General features: G+C 40.0%; 1 protein-coding gene across 14 annotated transcripts in view; it reads left to right on the top strand.

Moving 5' to 3' along the window:
* anks1b (ankyrin repeat and sterile alpha motif domain containing 1B) overlaps window positions 1-17544 on the top strand; it is an 870400-nt gene that overhangs the window by 450194 nt on the left and 402662 nt on the right. For all 14 annotated transcript variants that reach the window (XM_063072533.1, XM_063072513.1, XM_063072522.1 and 11 more), the window contains one exon: window positions 4539-4658. In XM_063072533.1, coding sequence (XP_062928603.1) covers window positions 4539-4658 — 120 coding nt within the window. The remainder of the gene's footprint in view (window positions 1-4538; window positions 4659-17544) is intronic.

Here is a 17544-nt window from a genome sequence, read left to right as displayed (position 1 = left end):
CAAAGAACTGGCAAATGGCAGAAGGAATAAAGGCATAGACTATTTTCTAAACAGGGAGAAAATTCAAAAGTCAGAGGTGCAAAGAGAGTTGGGGGACCTCTTGCAGGGTTCTGTAAAGGTTAACTTGCAGGTTCAGTCAGTGGTAAGTAAAGCAAATGGAATGTTAGCATTCATTTTAAGATGACTAGAATGTAAAAGCAAGAATGTAATGCTGAGGATTTATAAGGCATTGTTCAGACCATACTTGGAGTATTGTGAGTAGCTTTGAGCTCCTTATCTAAGTGACGATGTGCTGGTATTGAAGAGGGTCCATAGAAGGTTAATAAGAATGATTCCGAGAATAAAAGGATTCACATATGAAGAGCGTTTGATGGATCTGGGCCTGCACTCCTGGAGTTTGGAAGAATAAGGAGGGAATTCTTATTAAAACCTATCAAATATTGAAAGACCTAGGCAGAGTGGATATGGGGAGGATGTTTCCTATAGTAGGTGAATCTAGGACCAGAATGCAGTCTCAGAATAGAGGGACATCCATCTAGAACAGAGGTGAGGAGGAATTTCTTTAGCGAGAGTGTAGTGACTCTGTGGAATTTATTGCCACAGATGATTGTATAGGCCAAGTTATTGAGTATAATTAAAATGGGGGTTGATAGGTTCTTAAATAGTCAGGGTGTCAAAGGTTATGTGGAGAAGGCAGGAGAATGATGTTGAGAGAGATAACAAACTAGCCATGATGGGCCAAATGCCCTAATTCTGCTCCTTTGTCTTATGGTCTTATTATTAGTAATGCACAATGAAGCCGGCTGTTGAAAATATGTCCTTGCTTTCTTGAGTAAAATTTTTAGACACTTGAAATTTTAGTTTCTAATTAGACTTGTGACATAAGCTAGTCAAGGTATTTTGATTTATTATTGTCAGATGTACCAATGTGCAGTAGAAAACTGATCTTGCATACCACCCATATGCACAGCTAGATTTTCCCTGTCAATTCATGACAATGGTAAGGTGGTTCAAGATAAGGCCATAACAGAGTGCAGTATGAAAGTGTTAGAGTACAGAGAAAGTGCATTGCAGGTAGAGATAAAGCCTTCGTGTGTGGCTGCATCAAGTTGTGTGTGGCACCGATATGTGGGCACCAAGTACCACTATGTGCCCAGGTTCTACCTGTCACCCTGGCTACAAAGGATGGGTGTGGCCCTACTCCCTCGCAACGCCCCAGTCAGCTGGTCGTTGCCAGCATACCTGTCCTTCGTAGAAAAGTTCTTCCAGGTCAACGCCTTTGACCACAGGGCCATCAGGCAGTGAGTGGTTGGCACGTAATGTCCTGCAGGCACTGCAGGAGAAGGACTTGATGTACACAGTGGGGTGGTTCCCTGAGCAGATTGTCCCGTTCTTCTGGCAAAATGCCTCATCGCCAGACCTCACCGGTAGGCACCAGGACCTCGCCTGGCTGGTGGTGAGAGGGTCCCTCCCAGTCAGATCCCTCCTGTACGCCTGGGACGTCGTCTGCACACCCTGATGCCCACGGGAGCACTGCAGTGAGGAGGAGTCAGTAACCCACCTCTTTGCACACTGTGGGTTCGCGGAGAAGGTGTGGTGCAGGATGGACGGGCTAGTGTCACGTTTCATCCCCAGCAGCTGTGTAACATAGGACTCTCTGATCTATGGGCTATTCTCGGGGACGCACACGGAGACTAACATCCGGTGCTGCTGGCAGATCATCAACTTGGTGAAAGATGCTCTTTGGTCGGCCCAAAACTTGATGGATGGTCTACCAGCACATGGAGATGTCCGTGCCAGAATGCTGCCAACTGGCACATTCTCAGCAGCAGGAGTACGTGCTGAGGGACGCACTGAAACTTGGTGCAGCCACTGCAAGGGCCTGGTGGGGAAGGACCACAGTTTAGGGTTCTTCTCCCACGGGAGAGGGAAAGGGAGGGTGGCGGGGAGTATACCCCTCAACAATGGTGTGTAAAGATGATTCAACAGAGTGCCACGTGAGTGGCTGAAAGTGTGGAAATGTATAGAATGTAGTGAAAACGTCTGTAAAGGATTGGAAGTCATTGAATGGTTTATTGTAAATAATTTTATTTTTGAATAAAATATATTTTGTTAATAAAAAAATTGAAGCAATTTTCAGGAAAAATAGCCACCTGGAGGCCAGTTAATGCATTTATTGAAGGATTCTAGAGTCACATATAGGCAGGCTAAATGTAATTTGCAACTGAAGTTATGCAAACACATCATCAGAGATGGAATGAGTGGAGGCATAGTTATTGGACAGATGAAGAGGGCAAGGTATATGGTTTCGCTAATGTAGATATTTGGTTCATGGATAGGTTTTGTCAGAGTACATAATCATCAAGTGTAATCCGCATCTTTAAATAGAAGTGATTGATTATTCTATTCATCCATGTGTTCTGCAATTATACAGAATCGTTCTGTTGAACTCCTTGGCAAATATAAGAATTGAGAGTGGAATTAGGGTTTGTATGTCTTCAAACATGAAATCTGAATTGATCTTAGGTATTTGACGGGTTTAGGGAATATGGCTTCTTTGTAAATTCAACCAGCATTGCAATGATAAAAATAATCAGAACTAATTTCAAAATGTAATTGTATTTTAGTTAGTGGGAACACGTTAATTGAAGTATGAATGTGCATGTGTTTGAATGCTATTAGCAATTAAAATGCATTTTGTGTATGCTGGGTTTCATTTAAGTAAATGTCTTTTATTTTTGATTATATTTTAACCCTACATAAAGTATGTTATGTTTGGACATAAGCATATGGACAGAGTCCTGCTCCACCGGTCATCTAACTGGAAGAATTCCCATTCCCTTCTGGAATGCTTTCCTTGGCAAAGATCCATACTCTTCATAAAATTTAATCATTTCAGAATTAATCTTAATGTTATACTTGCTGTCAAATGATTGCCAGAGTATTGACAAATCAGGGTGTAGCAAAATTACAAGTAGAGCCACCTTTGCTAGCAAAATCATATCATCTGTTACCCATTTAGATGTTAACAAGTTTGTAGTTGAGATAGTCGAAGCATCATTGGGATAATCATATCGTAATGAACTTGTAACATCTAATATTTTAGTTTTATATTTATATCAGATTTTACACCAAGTGGCCACTTTATTAGTTATGCCTGAACACCTGCTCATTAATGCAAACATCAAATCATCCAATCATATGGTGGCAACTCAATGCATAAGTGCATGCAAACATGATCAAGAGGATCAGTTGTTGTTCAGACCAAACATCATAATGGGGCATAAATGTTATCTAAGTGACTTTAACTGCGGAATGATTGTTGGTGCCAGATGGGTGGTTCAAGTATATCAGAAACTGATCTCCTCGGATTTCCATGCACAACAATCTCAAAAAAATATACAGAGAATGGTGTGAAAAACAATTAAATATCCAGTGAGCAACATTTCTGTGGGTGAAAATGCCTTGTTAATGAGAGAGGTCAGAGGACAATGGACCAGCTGACCGGAAGGCAACAGTAACTCAAAAAACCAGTGCACAACACTTCGAACTTTGAAGTGGATGGGTAACAGCTGCAGAAGGCTACAAACATGAACTCATTGACCATTTTATTAGGTACAGGTGGCGTCTAATAAAGTGGCCGCTGAGTTCATCTTCTCACTTACTACTCTTTAGTTTCTGATGAATTATTTAACTCTTTTGCACACTCTGTCTTTTTGATCCATCACTTTATACAAAAGCAGATCTTTCATAATCGGAGAAGCTCCTTTGAATTCCAATTGTCATTGTAATGTCAGACACAGCAAACAACAAACCTCCACAAAAAGAATTGTAATAATCACCATTTAAGCATTTTAATAATCTTGTCGATCAAGGGGTTCATGCCAATCGGCATACCGTGCATAACTTCGCTACCCTTTCAAGAAAAATTGCAATAAATCAAGATGACCTTAATTTACCATTCTACCTTGGGCAATGTAGCACTCAGTACTACGATGGAGCGTAATAATGACTTTGTGCAGAAGTCTTTGGAACCACCAGAGGGGACATACATTCCTTATGTATTTGATGGTTGCTTGGTCATTTGTTTTCCACATTTAAATAAAATGCAAGATCAAAGTGACTTAACATTGTCATTACTCACTGAAATGGAGGAATAAATGTGGAAAGATCCTTCTCATGAGTAAGGAGCATGAGTTATATAAAGTGAAGTATGACAAAAATGCACAATCTTTGTTGATGCAGTTATAAGATACCAGAATGGCCACATTCCACACTGGGGGCAGATTTTCTATAAAAATGTTTTAAAAAAAAGAGAAGTCTGTAGATTCCAAAACTACCAGGAAGTTAAAGTTTATGCTAAGACATGAAATAGATGGAAGTGTCAAGGCAATAAGATTATTCTGATATTCTGGCTGGATCACCTGCATTCTTCCTCCTTCCTCCTTTAGTGTTTCAAAAAAAAAGATAAAACTTTATCAACTAAAGGTAAATATAATAGCAGATTGTCATGTCTGTTGCTGTTTTCAAATCTACAGATTATATCGTGCAGAAGATGAATCTAAAGGGAGCAGAAGAACCAGCAAAGCAGTGTCCGGTTCCCACTCCTCAGTCTTCCATTTCATCACCAGCAGCCTCGCCTTCCCTTATGGGCAGAGGTAAGGGAATATGGCCAGCCTGCTATATCCAGGCAAAGGTTATGTTACTGTAGGACTGAATACGTTGCATTCAAATGTACAGATCTCAAGTGTCCATTGATTAACAATGAATTTACATTGTACACAAGCTAACATCTCGTTGTATGATGGTAGTAGAATCCTGTAGAATGATGTCTAGCTTTACGACCTAAGATATGACATCTGATGTGGTCATATCAATGTTGGCCATGTGGTGCTCTAACGAAGTTTTGTTTGGAAGAGGGTGGGAGTCCTTGATTTTGAATTAAATTGTCTGGCAAGTGTTGCCACAGTGGCATTTAGGACTTGACTTTATTTTCCACTGTTTCAACTGTTTCTCCACTTCAGCAGAGTTTCCCAGGCCTAGGAAATGAGGCAGGTTTACAGAAGTAGGAGATGAGTCAGTGCATTACTCTTAGGCTACATCCACACTAGACTGGATAATTTTGAAAACGCTGGTTTCGAGTAAAAACAACCGACATCAACACTAGGCATTTTTCAAAATATCTCTGTCCACATTAAAACGGATATTTGGGCGAATCTACTCCTACTGGGCATGCGCAGACACAGCTACAGAAAAGAAGCAAAGAGGAAACAGTATAATATTTACGTTTCCGTGGCGGTGTTGTGCTATTTCCATTGGTCAAAAACTAGAGTACCAACAACAACAGCGAAAGAAAGTTTTCAACAATGTCTTCGAGGAATACAAAGAAAACCTGCGCTGGAAAAAGCAGACTGGACTTCTTCGTTTAGACAGGCAATGAATTTGAGCTGTTTCTGTGAGTTACAAACGACTACAAAGTCAGCAAAGCAGTGGAGAACGTGGAGATGTTTAACTCCAAGCAAGCAATTAACATAGACAATAAAGTAAACAACACACGCATGAAGCCGTCCTCTACCCAAGATCAACAAGAGAGTGGAATCTTCTGCCGCCAGACCTGCACAGTATTTCTGACATTAATATTTTTAAAGGTAGATTCAATCAAATCAATTTAGGGGATCTAGTCAAAAAAGCTCACTTTACAATTTAACTCTCACGTCGTTCACACCGACTGCGTGTTATAACAGCCGTCTGGCAGTGCTTGCGCAGTACCAGGCAGAAGCAGAAAAAGCATTGTTGTTGTAGTGTTGTCATGACAGCGTTTTAAAATATCTCCGTTTACCCTGTCCACACTACAACGTGCTGCAATCGTTTTCAAATTTACACACTCTGGAGAGTGTTTTAGAAAAGCTCCGTTTTCGGGGGATGAAAACACCGTTTCAATGTGGACAGAGGGTCAAAATGAAGAGAAAAAGCTTCATTTTCAAAATTATCTGGCGTAATGTGGACATAGCCTTAGACTGCGGAGCAGGATATTTTTCTACTCTAGATTATACAATAGGAGTAAATTGATATTGACAATTCTGTTTATTGCCAGATTCATTACATTCAAACACTGATATTTTCGTTCATTTGCACATCAATTATTCCTTTCTATTCCTGAAGCTATTTTTAGCCAGGATATTGTTGGAGGCCTAAGAGACTGCAGATGCTGCAATCTGGAACCAAAACACAAACGTCAATTCCCTGCAGGGGCTCACTCTAATATTTCAGCCTTCCCCCCTTTGTCTGACACAGCAGTTTTTTTTCTTTTACTTTATAGTTGTTCTCTAACGTCGTGCTCCTTTCTGGTCAGCATCTATTATCCATTCTTGATATCTGGGAACTGAATGCTTACTAAGCTATTTCATTTTACAGTCAACTATATTGCTGCAGATATGGAGTTAGGACAGATTAGGGAAAAACAGCAGAATATCCTTTCCTGTAGAAAACCCAAAGGCATTGGAGGGAGTAGGTTCAAGGGGGATGTGAGGGGTAAGTTCTTAACTCAGAAAGTCGTGGATGTCTGGAATGCATTGCCTGGTATAGTGGTAGAAGCAACTACATAAGAGGCTTTTAAGAGATGTTTGGATAGGCACATGGATGTGAGGAAAATGGAGGGATATGGACATGGTGTGGGTAAGAGGGATTAGTGTTTGGATGTTTTTGATTTGCTTTTTAGCTGGTTTGGTACAACATTGTGGGCCTAATAGCCTGCTGTACTGTACTGTGTTCTGTGCTCTGCATTCTATACGTATGTGCAGAACAGTAGGATGACTAGAGTGAGGGTAGGGCTGATCAGGGACAGAAGAGGAAATAAGAAGGTAGGTGAGGTCCTTAATTGATACTTTTCTTCAATATTCACCAGTGACAGGGACCTTCACAGTTGTGAGGGCACTGTAAAACAGACTGATAAAACAGACATGTCAACATTAAGAAAAGCATGTGCTGGAACTTTTGGAAAAATGGTGGAATAAATGAGAGTTCTGACGAAGGGTCTCGGCCTGAAACGTTGACTGTACCTCTTCCTAGAGATGCTGCCTGGCCTGCTGCGTTCACCAGCAACTTTGATGTGTGTTGCTTGAATTTCCAGCATCTGCAGAATTCCTGTTGTTTGAATAGATGAGAACCCGGGGCCGAATGGGATATACTCCAGGTTACTACAGCATACAAAGGAAGAGATTGCTGTGCCTTTGGTGATGATCCTTGATTTCTCACTGGCCATAGGAGTAGTACCAGATGATTTGAAGGTGCAAAGGTTATTCCTTTGTTCAAGAAAGGCAACAGGAGTAACCCTGAGATATACCTACCAGTGAGTCTTTCTTCAGTGATGAGTGTGAACAAATTATTTGATAAAATTTTTAGAGACAGAATTTATTAGCGTTTGGAGATGCATAGTCTGATTGGTGATAGCATGGCTTTGTGAAGGGCAGGCTGCTGAACCAGCATAGATAAATTCATTCACCTCAACACTGAACTGATTCAGCAACCTATGGACTCACTTTCAAGGAGTCTACAATTCATGTCCTTAGTATTAATTGATTGATTGATTGATGATTTATTTGTGCAATTTGTCTTCTTTTGAATATTGGTTGTCATTCTTTGTGTGTAGATTTTCATTGATTCTATTGTATTTTGTTCTACTGTGGATGGTGCAAGAGAATGAATCTCAAGATGGTATATGGTGACATATATACACTTTGATAATAAATTTACTGTGAACTTTGAACTTTGCGATCATGCTTCCTAAGCCTGATTGAATTCTTTGAGGATTTGACAAAGCAGATTGATGAAGGTAGAGCAGTGGATATGTGTATATGGATTTTAATAAGATGTTTGATAAGGTTCCCCCTGGTAGGCTCATTCGGAAAGTTAGGAGGAATGGAATCCAGGGAAAGCTGGCTGTGTGGATTCAGAATCGGCTTGCCCATAGAAGGCAGATATTGGTTGTAAATGGAATGTTTTCTGCCTGGAGTTCAGTGACATAATCTCCCACAGGGATGTCTTTTGGGGCTCTTTGTGATTTTTATGAGGAGATGGAAGAGTGGGTTAGTAAGTTTACAGATGACGCAAAGGTTGGTTGAGTTGTGCATATTGTAGAAGCTTGCGTAGGTTACATCAGGACATTGACAGGGTGCAGAGCTGGGCTGGGAAGTGGCAGATCAAGTTCAAACTGGAGAAGTGTGAATTGATTCACTTTGGATGGAAGGATGAGAGCTGACTTGATAGAGGTATACGAGATGATAAGAAGCATTGTTTCAGTGGATAGCCAGAGACAACTTCTCAGGGCAAAAATGGCTAATACAGGGAGCATAATTTTAAGGTGGTTGGAGGGAAGTATAGGGGGGGATGTTAGTGATAAATATTTTACACAGAGGGTGGTGAATGAATGAAGTACCATTGTAGGAGTGGTGGTAGAGGCAGATATATTAGGGATATTTGAGAAAATCTGAGATTGCATACGGATGAGGTCTATGTAGGAGGGAAAATGTGGATTGATATTAGAGTAGGTTAAAAGGTTGGCACAAAATTGTGGGATGAAGAGCCGGTACTATCCTATAATGTCCTATGTTCTGTGTTTAGATGTTTTCATGGTCACTATTATTGATATTACTGTTTTATTCCAGATAATTATATAAATTTAAATTCACATCATCAATCCCAATGATGGGATTTGAACTCATGTCTCCAAGTTAATATTGCAGAATTAGATTTATACACCATTCCTTCATTATGTACAAATAAACATGTTCAATTTCTTCTCTCGTTTATGAAAGTGGTGTAATTGGCATGACCTACATTTATTCCTCATTCCCAGTTGCTTATCAGAAGAGCAAATCGCCTTCAGGTGCAGTTACAGTCTGCTGGGTAAGGATGCTCTTATAATGCTGTTTTAATATGGAGTGAAAGGTATTTACTCAAAGTTCAAAGTAAATTGATTATCAAAGTAGATATATGTCACCGTATTCCAACCCCGAGATTCATTTTCTTGCGAACGTACTCAGAAAATCCAAGAAACACAATAGAGTCAATGAAAGACTGCAGTCAATAGGACGGACAAAATAAAACACTGTGCAAAAGACTGCAAACTGTGCAAAAACAAAAAGAAAGAAAAATAATAATAATAATAAGAAATAAGTAAGTAATGAATATCAAGAAAATGAGATGAAACGGAGGCACCTCTTTTTCCTTTATTAGGGAGAGAGAGAGCCTGTACTATGTCAAATACCGGGTGAACAAGTAGTTTTTGGGGTACTGCAAGTCTATATCTTTGCTGTTGCTTCGCTGCACGTTTGAGTGCTTGATGGTGGGTGCCGCTGCTTCTTTTTTGCTGGTGAGGTGAAGGGGGGGGGGAATCATTGCTTGCTGCTGCTTACACGCGGGAGGGAGGGGAGCTGGGGGGGGTACTTTGGGGTCCTAACATTTAACTATAGTTCAGTCCTTGGGGGGGGGCACTCCTCTGTTTTTGTGGGTGTTTGCGATGAAAAAGCATTTCAGGATGTATATTGTATACATTTTTCTGACATTAAATGTACCTTTGAAACCTTTGACGTGAGTCCATAGATTGTGGGAACAGTTCAGTAATGTTCAGGAGTGAGCGAAGTTATCCCCTATGGTTTAAGAGCCTGATGTTTGAAGGATCATAATTATTCCTGAAGCTGGTGGTATGGGCCCTGAGGCTCCTGAGGCTCTTCTTCCTATTGACAGCAATAAGAAGAGAGCATGGCCTAGATGGTGGGGGTCCTTGCTATGGATGCTGCTTTCCTGTGACAGCACTCCAAGTAGATGGTGAAGAGTGCTTTACCTGTGATGGACTGAGCCGTATCCACTACTTTTTGAAGGCATTTCAGTTGGTATTTCCATACCAGGCCGTGATGCAACCAGTCAATACACTCTGCATTGCACATCTATAGAAGTTTGTCAAAGTTTTAGATGACATGCAGAAACTTTACAAACAACTAAGAAAGTACAGGTGTTGCTGTGCTTCCTTCTTCTCTCCTTTTGACTTTTAAAGGTGATGGTCAGTCCAACTTAAAGGTGCATTACTGCCACCAACTGCACTGGAGTGTGGAGTAGAGAATTGGGGGAAAAAACTTTACTACTTCTCTTTTCAAATGAAAGCTAAATTACACCAAAAAAGCCCTATGGATTCTAAGTAATGAATGTCGATCCTGTGTATTAAATTAAAGTCACTCACATAACTTAAGTTTTTTTAAATGAAACCTATCAACCTCCAAAGTTTGTAATGTAGCCTGCATTTGAGTTCTCTCACTCTTATATGCTTCACATTGTAATAGAATGTGTTTAGCTGTTTCATAATGTAACAACCCAGAGTGATGTTTTCCAATAAACTATAAGCATTGTATGCCTAATTCTAATATAATTCCTTCCCTTCTTGTTCTGCCCCCTCTCCCATACGCCATCAGTTTTATATATTTTGTAAAACTGTCTCCCCTAATGCCCATTATCCCACAGGTCTTGCCATAAACCCCTAATTCTTATCCCTCCCAACCCCTTAGCTTCTGGTTTGCTAACTGGAAGGCGTAGATACACTGCATTCTTCATTATCACCAAAAATGAAGTAACAGCCGGTGATTCCAAGTCAGGACATATCGGGCTGTCGTTCTAGGAGACAGAGGCTGTAGTAACTTTGAGAGCTGCTGTCAAAGTAGCATTGGTGAGTTGCTGCAGTGCATTTTAGGAGGTCCTTATTGTGCAGCCAGGGTCAATTATTGATGGAGGGGGTGAATAAGTAGGGTGTGGGTTGAGTATAAGCTAGACAGACTCCGTACACCCTTGAATAGTGTCTTGTAGGTGGATAGACTGTGAGGTCCTATCTAATAATCTTGAGGTCAGATTCTATTTATGTAAGTTATGAGAATATTTTGAAACCTACTTGCACATCCTGCAGAATTTATCCAGCAGGCCATTTGCCAATGTACACACATAATGATAAAGAACTGGGCATGTGGCCTTGGATTGGTCAAATCGTAAGAGTCTTGTTTCTGAGTGATGACTGGTCTGTATCAGTCTTCAACATGGATAAACCCCCACCAAATCTTATATTCTCTGCTTATAAACTAATTGCAGAGTTTAAAATCATCTGCTAAATGGAGCTGAGAACAATAGAACTGCTTTTGAATAACATGACATGTCATGAATGACATACTTGACTGATTGGGTCAGTAAGAATGGGAGATAGGTACTGTATATGTTTGTGGTTTTTGAGCGAAACATTCGTTATGACATGAGGCATCAGCATGAGAGTGTGCCCGTGTTCCCTAAAAGATGAGAGCAGAAAACTGTCGAATTAGGTAATTGGCAATAACATGCATGCTTTGTTATCTTTGGGGTACATACAGTTCGCTATGTTAGACCAAAATCACCGTAGCGTTATGGCTTGGAAGGAGTAAATGTTGCCCATTGAGCCCCTTCCAGCTCTATATGATCACAGTATGTGTGACTCCCTGACCCCTTTCAATAGTCCTGTTTATTTTCCTTTCAAGCACTTATTGAGCTTCCGTTTGAATGTCAGAATTGAATGTGCCTCTGTAACTCCCTGAGCTAGTGTGTTCTAAGCTATAACCAGTTGCTGTATAAATGATATTCCTCACGTCAGTTCTGGTTCTTTGCTCATCTGCTTCATTTTTTTACCCCTTATCCTTGGCTCTTCTGCCAGTGGAAGCTCTATTATTCTGTGTTTTCCCTCTCAAGATTTTAATTGCTTCCATAATTTTCCTTGAACCTTCTATATTCCAAGGACAACAGCAGTCTTCTAACTAAATCCATATATCCCTGGACTAATACTAGTAAATCTCTTCGATCCCTTCCAAGGCCTTGACATCTTTCATAAGTCATGATGTACAGAACTAGACACAATAGTCCAGTTGTTGTTGAAACAATAACTTGTATCGATAATTCCCTGGCTCTGGTATAATCCAAGACCTTGTGTGATTTTTTAAAAAACTGTTTTCTCAAATTCCCCTGTCTTTTTCAACAAGAGGATCTCTCTCTGTATGTCTTTTAGAATTGTGTCCTCTGGTTTATACTGCCATTGAACATTATTTGTACAGACATATAATTATGTGCAATAATTATATTTTTAAATTTGATAATTCCCCAGAGAATATTCTGTTACATTTTTACTTAGATCTACTTTGATGTCATGCTAGTAAAGTACTACGAACTTCAGCAAAATCTCATTCTTACAGAGTGAAGTTAGGGCAACATAGTTCCCTTGGGAGTTCTAATCCTCACCCTCTGTCAATGTTACAAGGAGAGATCATTAAAAAGAGACTGTATACTCCATACCACAAACTTGATAAGTATGACTTCAGTGGTTAATTCTTACAAATGCACATTAGAATGGATAAATTGGATCACGAAATGGCGTAAAGCAAAGAAGCAATTACCAGTAATTTATATGGGAAAAATTTTTGAGCGTTCCCAGATTCAAAAAATAACCTACCAAATCATACCAAATAACACATAAAATCTAAAATAACACTAACATATAGTAAAAGCGGGAATGATATGATAAATACACAGCCTATATAAAGTAGAAATAATGTATGTACAATGTAGTTTCATGAACAGGATCGCCAAAAATGATTTGTAGAGAAAAATCGACAGGTACACGCATGCGCACACAGGTGCCCGCGCAAGGCTTCATGGTCATGGTGGTCTTTTCAGGATAAACACATAAACACAAGTGTCCCGTATTTGACTGCTACTCTTGGTCTGTTGGCAACCCTAACTCCACACCCCCCCATCCCCGGTCAGCCAGTCCGCAAGAATGTTGTTAATATTAAACCGGTCCGTGGTGCAGAAAAGGTTGGGGACCCCTGCATTAGATATGGTAGGGCATATTCTGGAATTAGGGTATATAGCAAACATCAACTTCAGCAACCAATCTTTAGACCTGAATGTGGATTGTAGATTAAATTTAAAATGCATCCTTGGACAATAACTTCCTGAAGCTGTGGACAACAGTTAATTGAAAAACAAGACAATGCTAATTAGCATTCATTTTGGGTGTCTGGAGTGTAGGTGCGAAAAAGGAGGTGTGAAAATTATGTGTAATTCAAAGGAAGCATTGTAGATACATATAAAATGTCATAATATTGGGTCGAACAGGCCTCTTCCTCCTAAAGGGTCTCAATATGATGCCTTCTGTTCATTTTTGTTGAACAAAACACTTCTATATCCACTGACTTCAGTCTCTCACCATCATATAACAACAGATATAATTTGTGATGATTTCCTGTAAGTGATTAGCAAGTTGTTTAACAATAGATTTGCTAGAAAATTGAAAAGATGTAGTATAAAATAAAATGTTGCAAAATGGATGAATTACGAGCTCTCAGGACAAAAATATTGGAGTAAACTATGTTGCTGAAATGTGTGTGTGCCTTATAAGGTTGGGGCTTTACCAAGCCACCTCCACCTAGAATGCACCTGTTAGGGATAATAAGCATGGGTTTGTGTGCGGAATGTTATGTCCAACAAACTTGATTGATTTTTTTGTGATGAGAAATATGATTGAGGGCAGGGCAGGTGAAGATGATCAATGAGGGTGGGGCAATGGATGTTGTCTATGTGAAGGTCAGTAAAACAGTTGACAAGGTCCATCATGGTTTGTCAGTCCAGAAGATCAAGATACATGGAATCCATTGACATTTGATCAGTTGAATTCAAAATTAGCTTGGCCATGGAAGAGAGAGTGTAGTGATGGAGGGGTGTTACTTTGACTGGCAGACTGTGACCAGTGGTGTTCTGCCAGGATCAACGCTAGGACCTCTGTTTCTGAGATATACACTGTAAATGACCTGGTTGAAATGCAGGTGTTTAGTAGAGTTGCAGATGGCACAGAACTTTGTGGAGTTGTGGATTGTGAGGAAGGCTGTCATAGATACAGCAGGATATAGTTTAGTTTAATATACAGCTGGACAAATGGAGCTTAAATTGGACAAGAGTCAAGTGTTGCAATTTGTGAGAAAAATGTAAGAGGAAAGTGCACAGTAAATGGACGAACTCTTAGGAGTACTGATGTGCAGGGGAGTCTGGGGTGCAAGTCCATAACTCCCTAAAAATGACAACACAAGTGGATAGGGTCGTAGAGAAGGCGTATGGCATGCTTGCTTTCATTGGATGGTGCACTGAGTATAAATGTTGGCAAGTCACCTTGCCTTATTGATTGGAAGGCTGGAATGGCGGTTCAGAGATGTTGATGATAGGTCAGTGGAGAAAGGGGATGGTTGTAAAGTGATGATGGGCATAGCTGTTGATGCCTGGGGGAGTCAGTGATGAGTGATGGCAAGGAGCAAAGTGTTGATTGGGCAGGTTTTTTGGCTTGGGAGAAGGAAATCATCTTTTTTATTATTGCAAGAAAGGTGGGCTTGACAGGCTTAACTACCCATCATTAGTAGCCCTGTGTGTGATGACTGGGGGAGCAGGGGGTCAGAGTGGTGATTGGTGTCCTAGTAATGAGGAAGTGTAGGGAGGCTGCTTATTCGACATGCCAGGGTTGTGGTGATAGGGGTGGGGGTGCGGTGGTGGCTGAGTGATAATTAGGTTGGAAGCTGTGGGTGGGTTTAGGGTTTGGGAGGGTTGGTGTTGGTTTGAGATCCAAGAGATGATGTATAATTAGCAAGGAAGGCAGAGAACATCACTAAGGATGATGAGAAGTGATGGAACACCATGGTAATGACCTTCAGTGTTTGAGGCCGTAGCTGGTAGTGAGCCCAGAGAGCATGTTGGCGTACTGTGCACTTGATACATTTTGATGTCATGCTGAATGACTACATTCTGCAAACCTACAGCCTCCTCATTAACACACATGCGTAGAGTAGCTCTGTTAAAAGTGTTGAGGCGTTGCTTCAAAAACATTGTGCTTGAGAACTTCTTGGTGATGAGGCATCATTGGTTTAAAATCTGAGCTAAATAGAAGTCTGAAAAGGTTTTTGGAGCATAAAGCATGGACATTGGTGAAGGAGCTTTGCATTTGTCAAGTGAAAATTTTATAAATATTTTAAAACAGAAAAAATTTTCTCTGTTCCAGCAAAGAATTAGTGCATTGAAATGACCTCCTTCGTTGCAAGTGTCTTTTCGTCAATGAAAGCAATGAATTTGTATTAAATACTAGCGTGCATGATAGTGTTAAACAGTCCCTGTGAATATTGGTCTGTAGTAATGTTTTTATACTGAAGTGCAGACACTGCAAATACTAACATTTTCTAGGACATAATTTTTTTTGGCCGGCTGCCATTGAGCCTCTTATAATGAGAGCTGACTGCACTTTCATGTTAAGGTAGCATGAAAATCACTTTCCATTTTGAGACACAGGAAACCACAAGCCATTTTTGTCATAATAAAATCACGGTGATACATGTTTGTGAACCAAAAAGAGTTTGCCAATTATTTTTTTCACAAAGGCAGTGCTCCATTAAAGTATTCCTACCTCACTAAGGCTGTTCATTAAATTGATGATTCTATTCTGAGCTGCAGAAAAGTACTGACCATGGAGAAACATTCTGTTTTATAAATAATTTTATCTTGAAATACATACTTGTTTCTAAATCCAAGTGACATGCAAATCACTTTTGCACAATAAGCTGAATGTAAGAATTGCACTCTGGATCTGGTAATGCGTAACATTTTTAATTTGACAAAAGTGGAAATTAACAATCTTGATTCTCTGGTTTATACTTTCAAGCACTAATGTAATGTACTATTCAAATGTAGTAAAAAGAAAATCTTAGCAAGTCTATATATCTTTCAAACAAATTATGCTGCAAAGCTAAGTGAAATAACACACACACACACACACATACTCGCTTGCTCTTTATGCAACAGATTTTGATATACAAAGTGAAACTGGTTCCAGTGATGCAGAGATAATCAAAGGTCAAAATCTACACTTGGGAATGAAGGATGTCTGGGGGAAGAGTGAAATGGGTGTGTGGAACTGTGCTGGATATATCACAAGTCAATATTTTTGTTGTGTTCACTCACCTATAACTGCTGATGAGACCCAAAGCCAGAAGACAGGACAAAGCCAGAACTCGAGATACTTCTTTATTCAGTAAAACCACACAACTACAAATCTCAAAACTCAACTGTACATCCCAAAGCATGAATATTTAAATCAGGGGTTCCCAAACTGGGTTCACAGACCCCTTACTTGATGGTATTGGTATTTATGTGCTACTGTTACACTATGGCATTTAGGGCGGCAGTGAGAACCTTCCCTTATCAGGTCTGTAGCTTTCTCTCGGTTTTCACTACTGTCAGTCTTACCAGGCCTGGGTGGAGACTCAGGAATACCATTGCACTCAGTTGTACAAGTATTCTTCATTGCTGTTTCCATAAAAAATGTTGTTTTACCTGTCAGGGTTGTTAACCCCGCCCCAGAACCTGGAGGACTGGCAAATCACTCTGAGTCTGGCCTCAACTCTTTGACCTGTTTGTCATGGGTGATCTTACCAAGAGCCAAAGCATAAAGCCCTGACTCCAGTCAACGTAGGTCTTTGGGTCATTGAGACACGCAAACCTCCAAACTATGACAAGGTTGTGGTCCTTTAGGAGGAATGGTATTGGTCCAGAGCATAAAAAGAGATTGGGAACCCTTGATTTACATTGCTTACTCATAGAACATTCAAGATGTTGAATTGGCACAATGATCGATTAGTGAAAGTCAGCCTGAGATTGATTGTCAGCTACCCAATAGGTGTTGGTTGTTTCGGCTTGCCGTAATAATTTTAGATAAATTGGTCACAGAAAGTGTAGGAAGCCCAGCTGTTATAATATGGTCAACTGTAAACCTGTCTGCCTTTGTCAAGAGAATAGAAAAACATAACAGACCACTCTTCAAAGGGATCAATGATACACTGAAGGTTAGAATGCAAGTATATCAACTAATTGGATTATAATTCAGGGTTTAGTCTTTCTGGTTCTTTCTGCTCCCTCCCTCTTCCTTCCCCTTCTCCCAACTATGATTCAGCTCTCCCTGCCCCACTTCCCACTCTCGGTCCACATTAGAGATCTATATCAAAATCAGGTTTATCATCACTCATATATGTCATGAAATTTGTTTTTTTTTTGCAGCATTATAGTACAATACATAAAATAACTATAAACTGTGCTAAGGTCTCAGGTACCCTAGCTATATATATATATATATGCACCGAAGACTTTTGCACTGTACTGCTTAATGTGAAAAGAAGCTGTCCCAACACAGTCCCCTGCAGAACACCACTAGTCACTGCCAGCCAATCAGAATAAGCCCCTTTATTCCCATTCTTTGCCTCCTGCCAGTCAGCCAATCTTCTATCCACGTTAGCATCTTCCCTGTAATACAAAGGGTTTTTAATTAGTTAAAAATAAAAAAAAGAAAAGACAGAGTTATTATCTACTTAAATAGAATAAAGAACTAAAGGTGGGAATGAAATTACAATTGAAAGGTAGGTGCTTGCTGACAGGACATGTGCAACTGTGCCAACAGTTTTA

The sequence above is a fragment of the Mobula hypostoma genome, chromosome 20, assembly GCF_963921235.1.
Source record: "Mobula hypostoma chromosome 20, sMobHyp1.1, whole genome shotgun sequence".
Lineage (NCBI taxonomy): Eukaryota > Metazoa > Chordata > Chondrichthyes > Myliobatiformes > Myliobatidae > Mobula > Mobula hypostoma.
The sequence above is the reverse complement of the archived record's forward strand: the minus strand, read 5'-3'. Positions and strand labels throughout refer to the sequence as shown.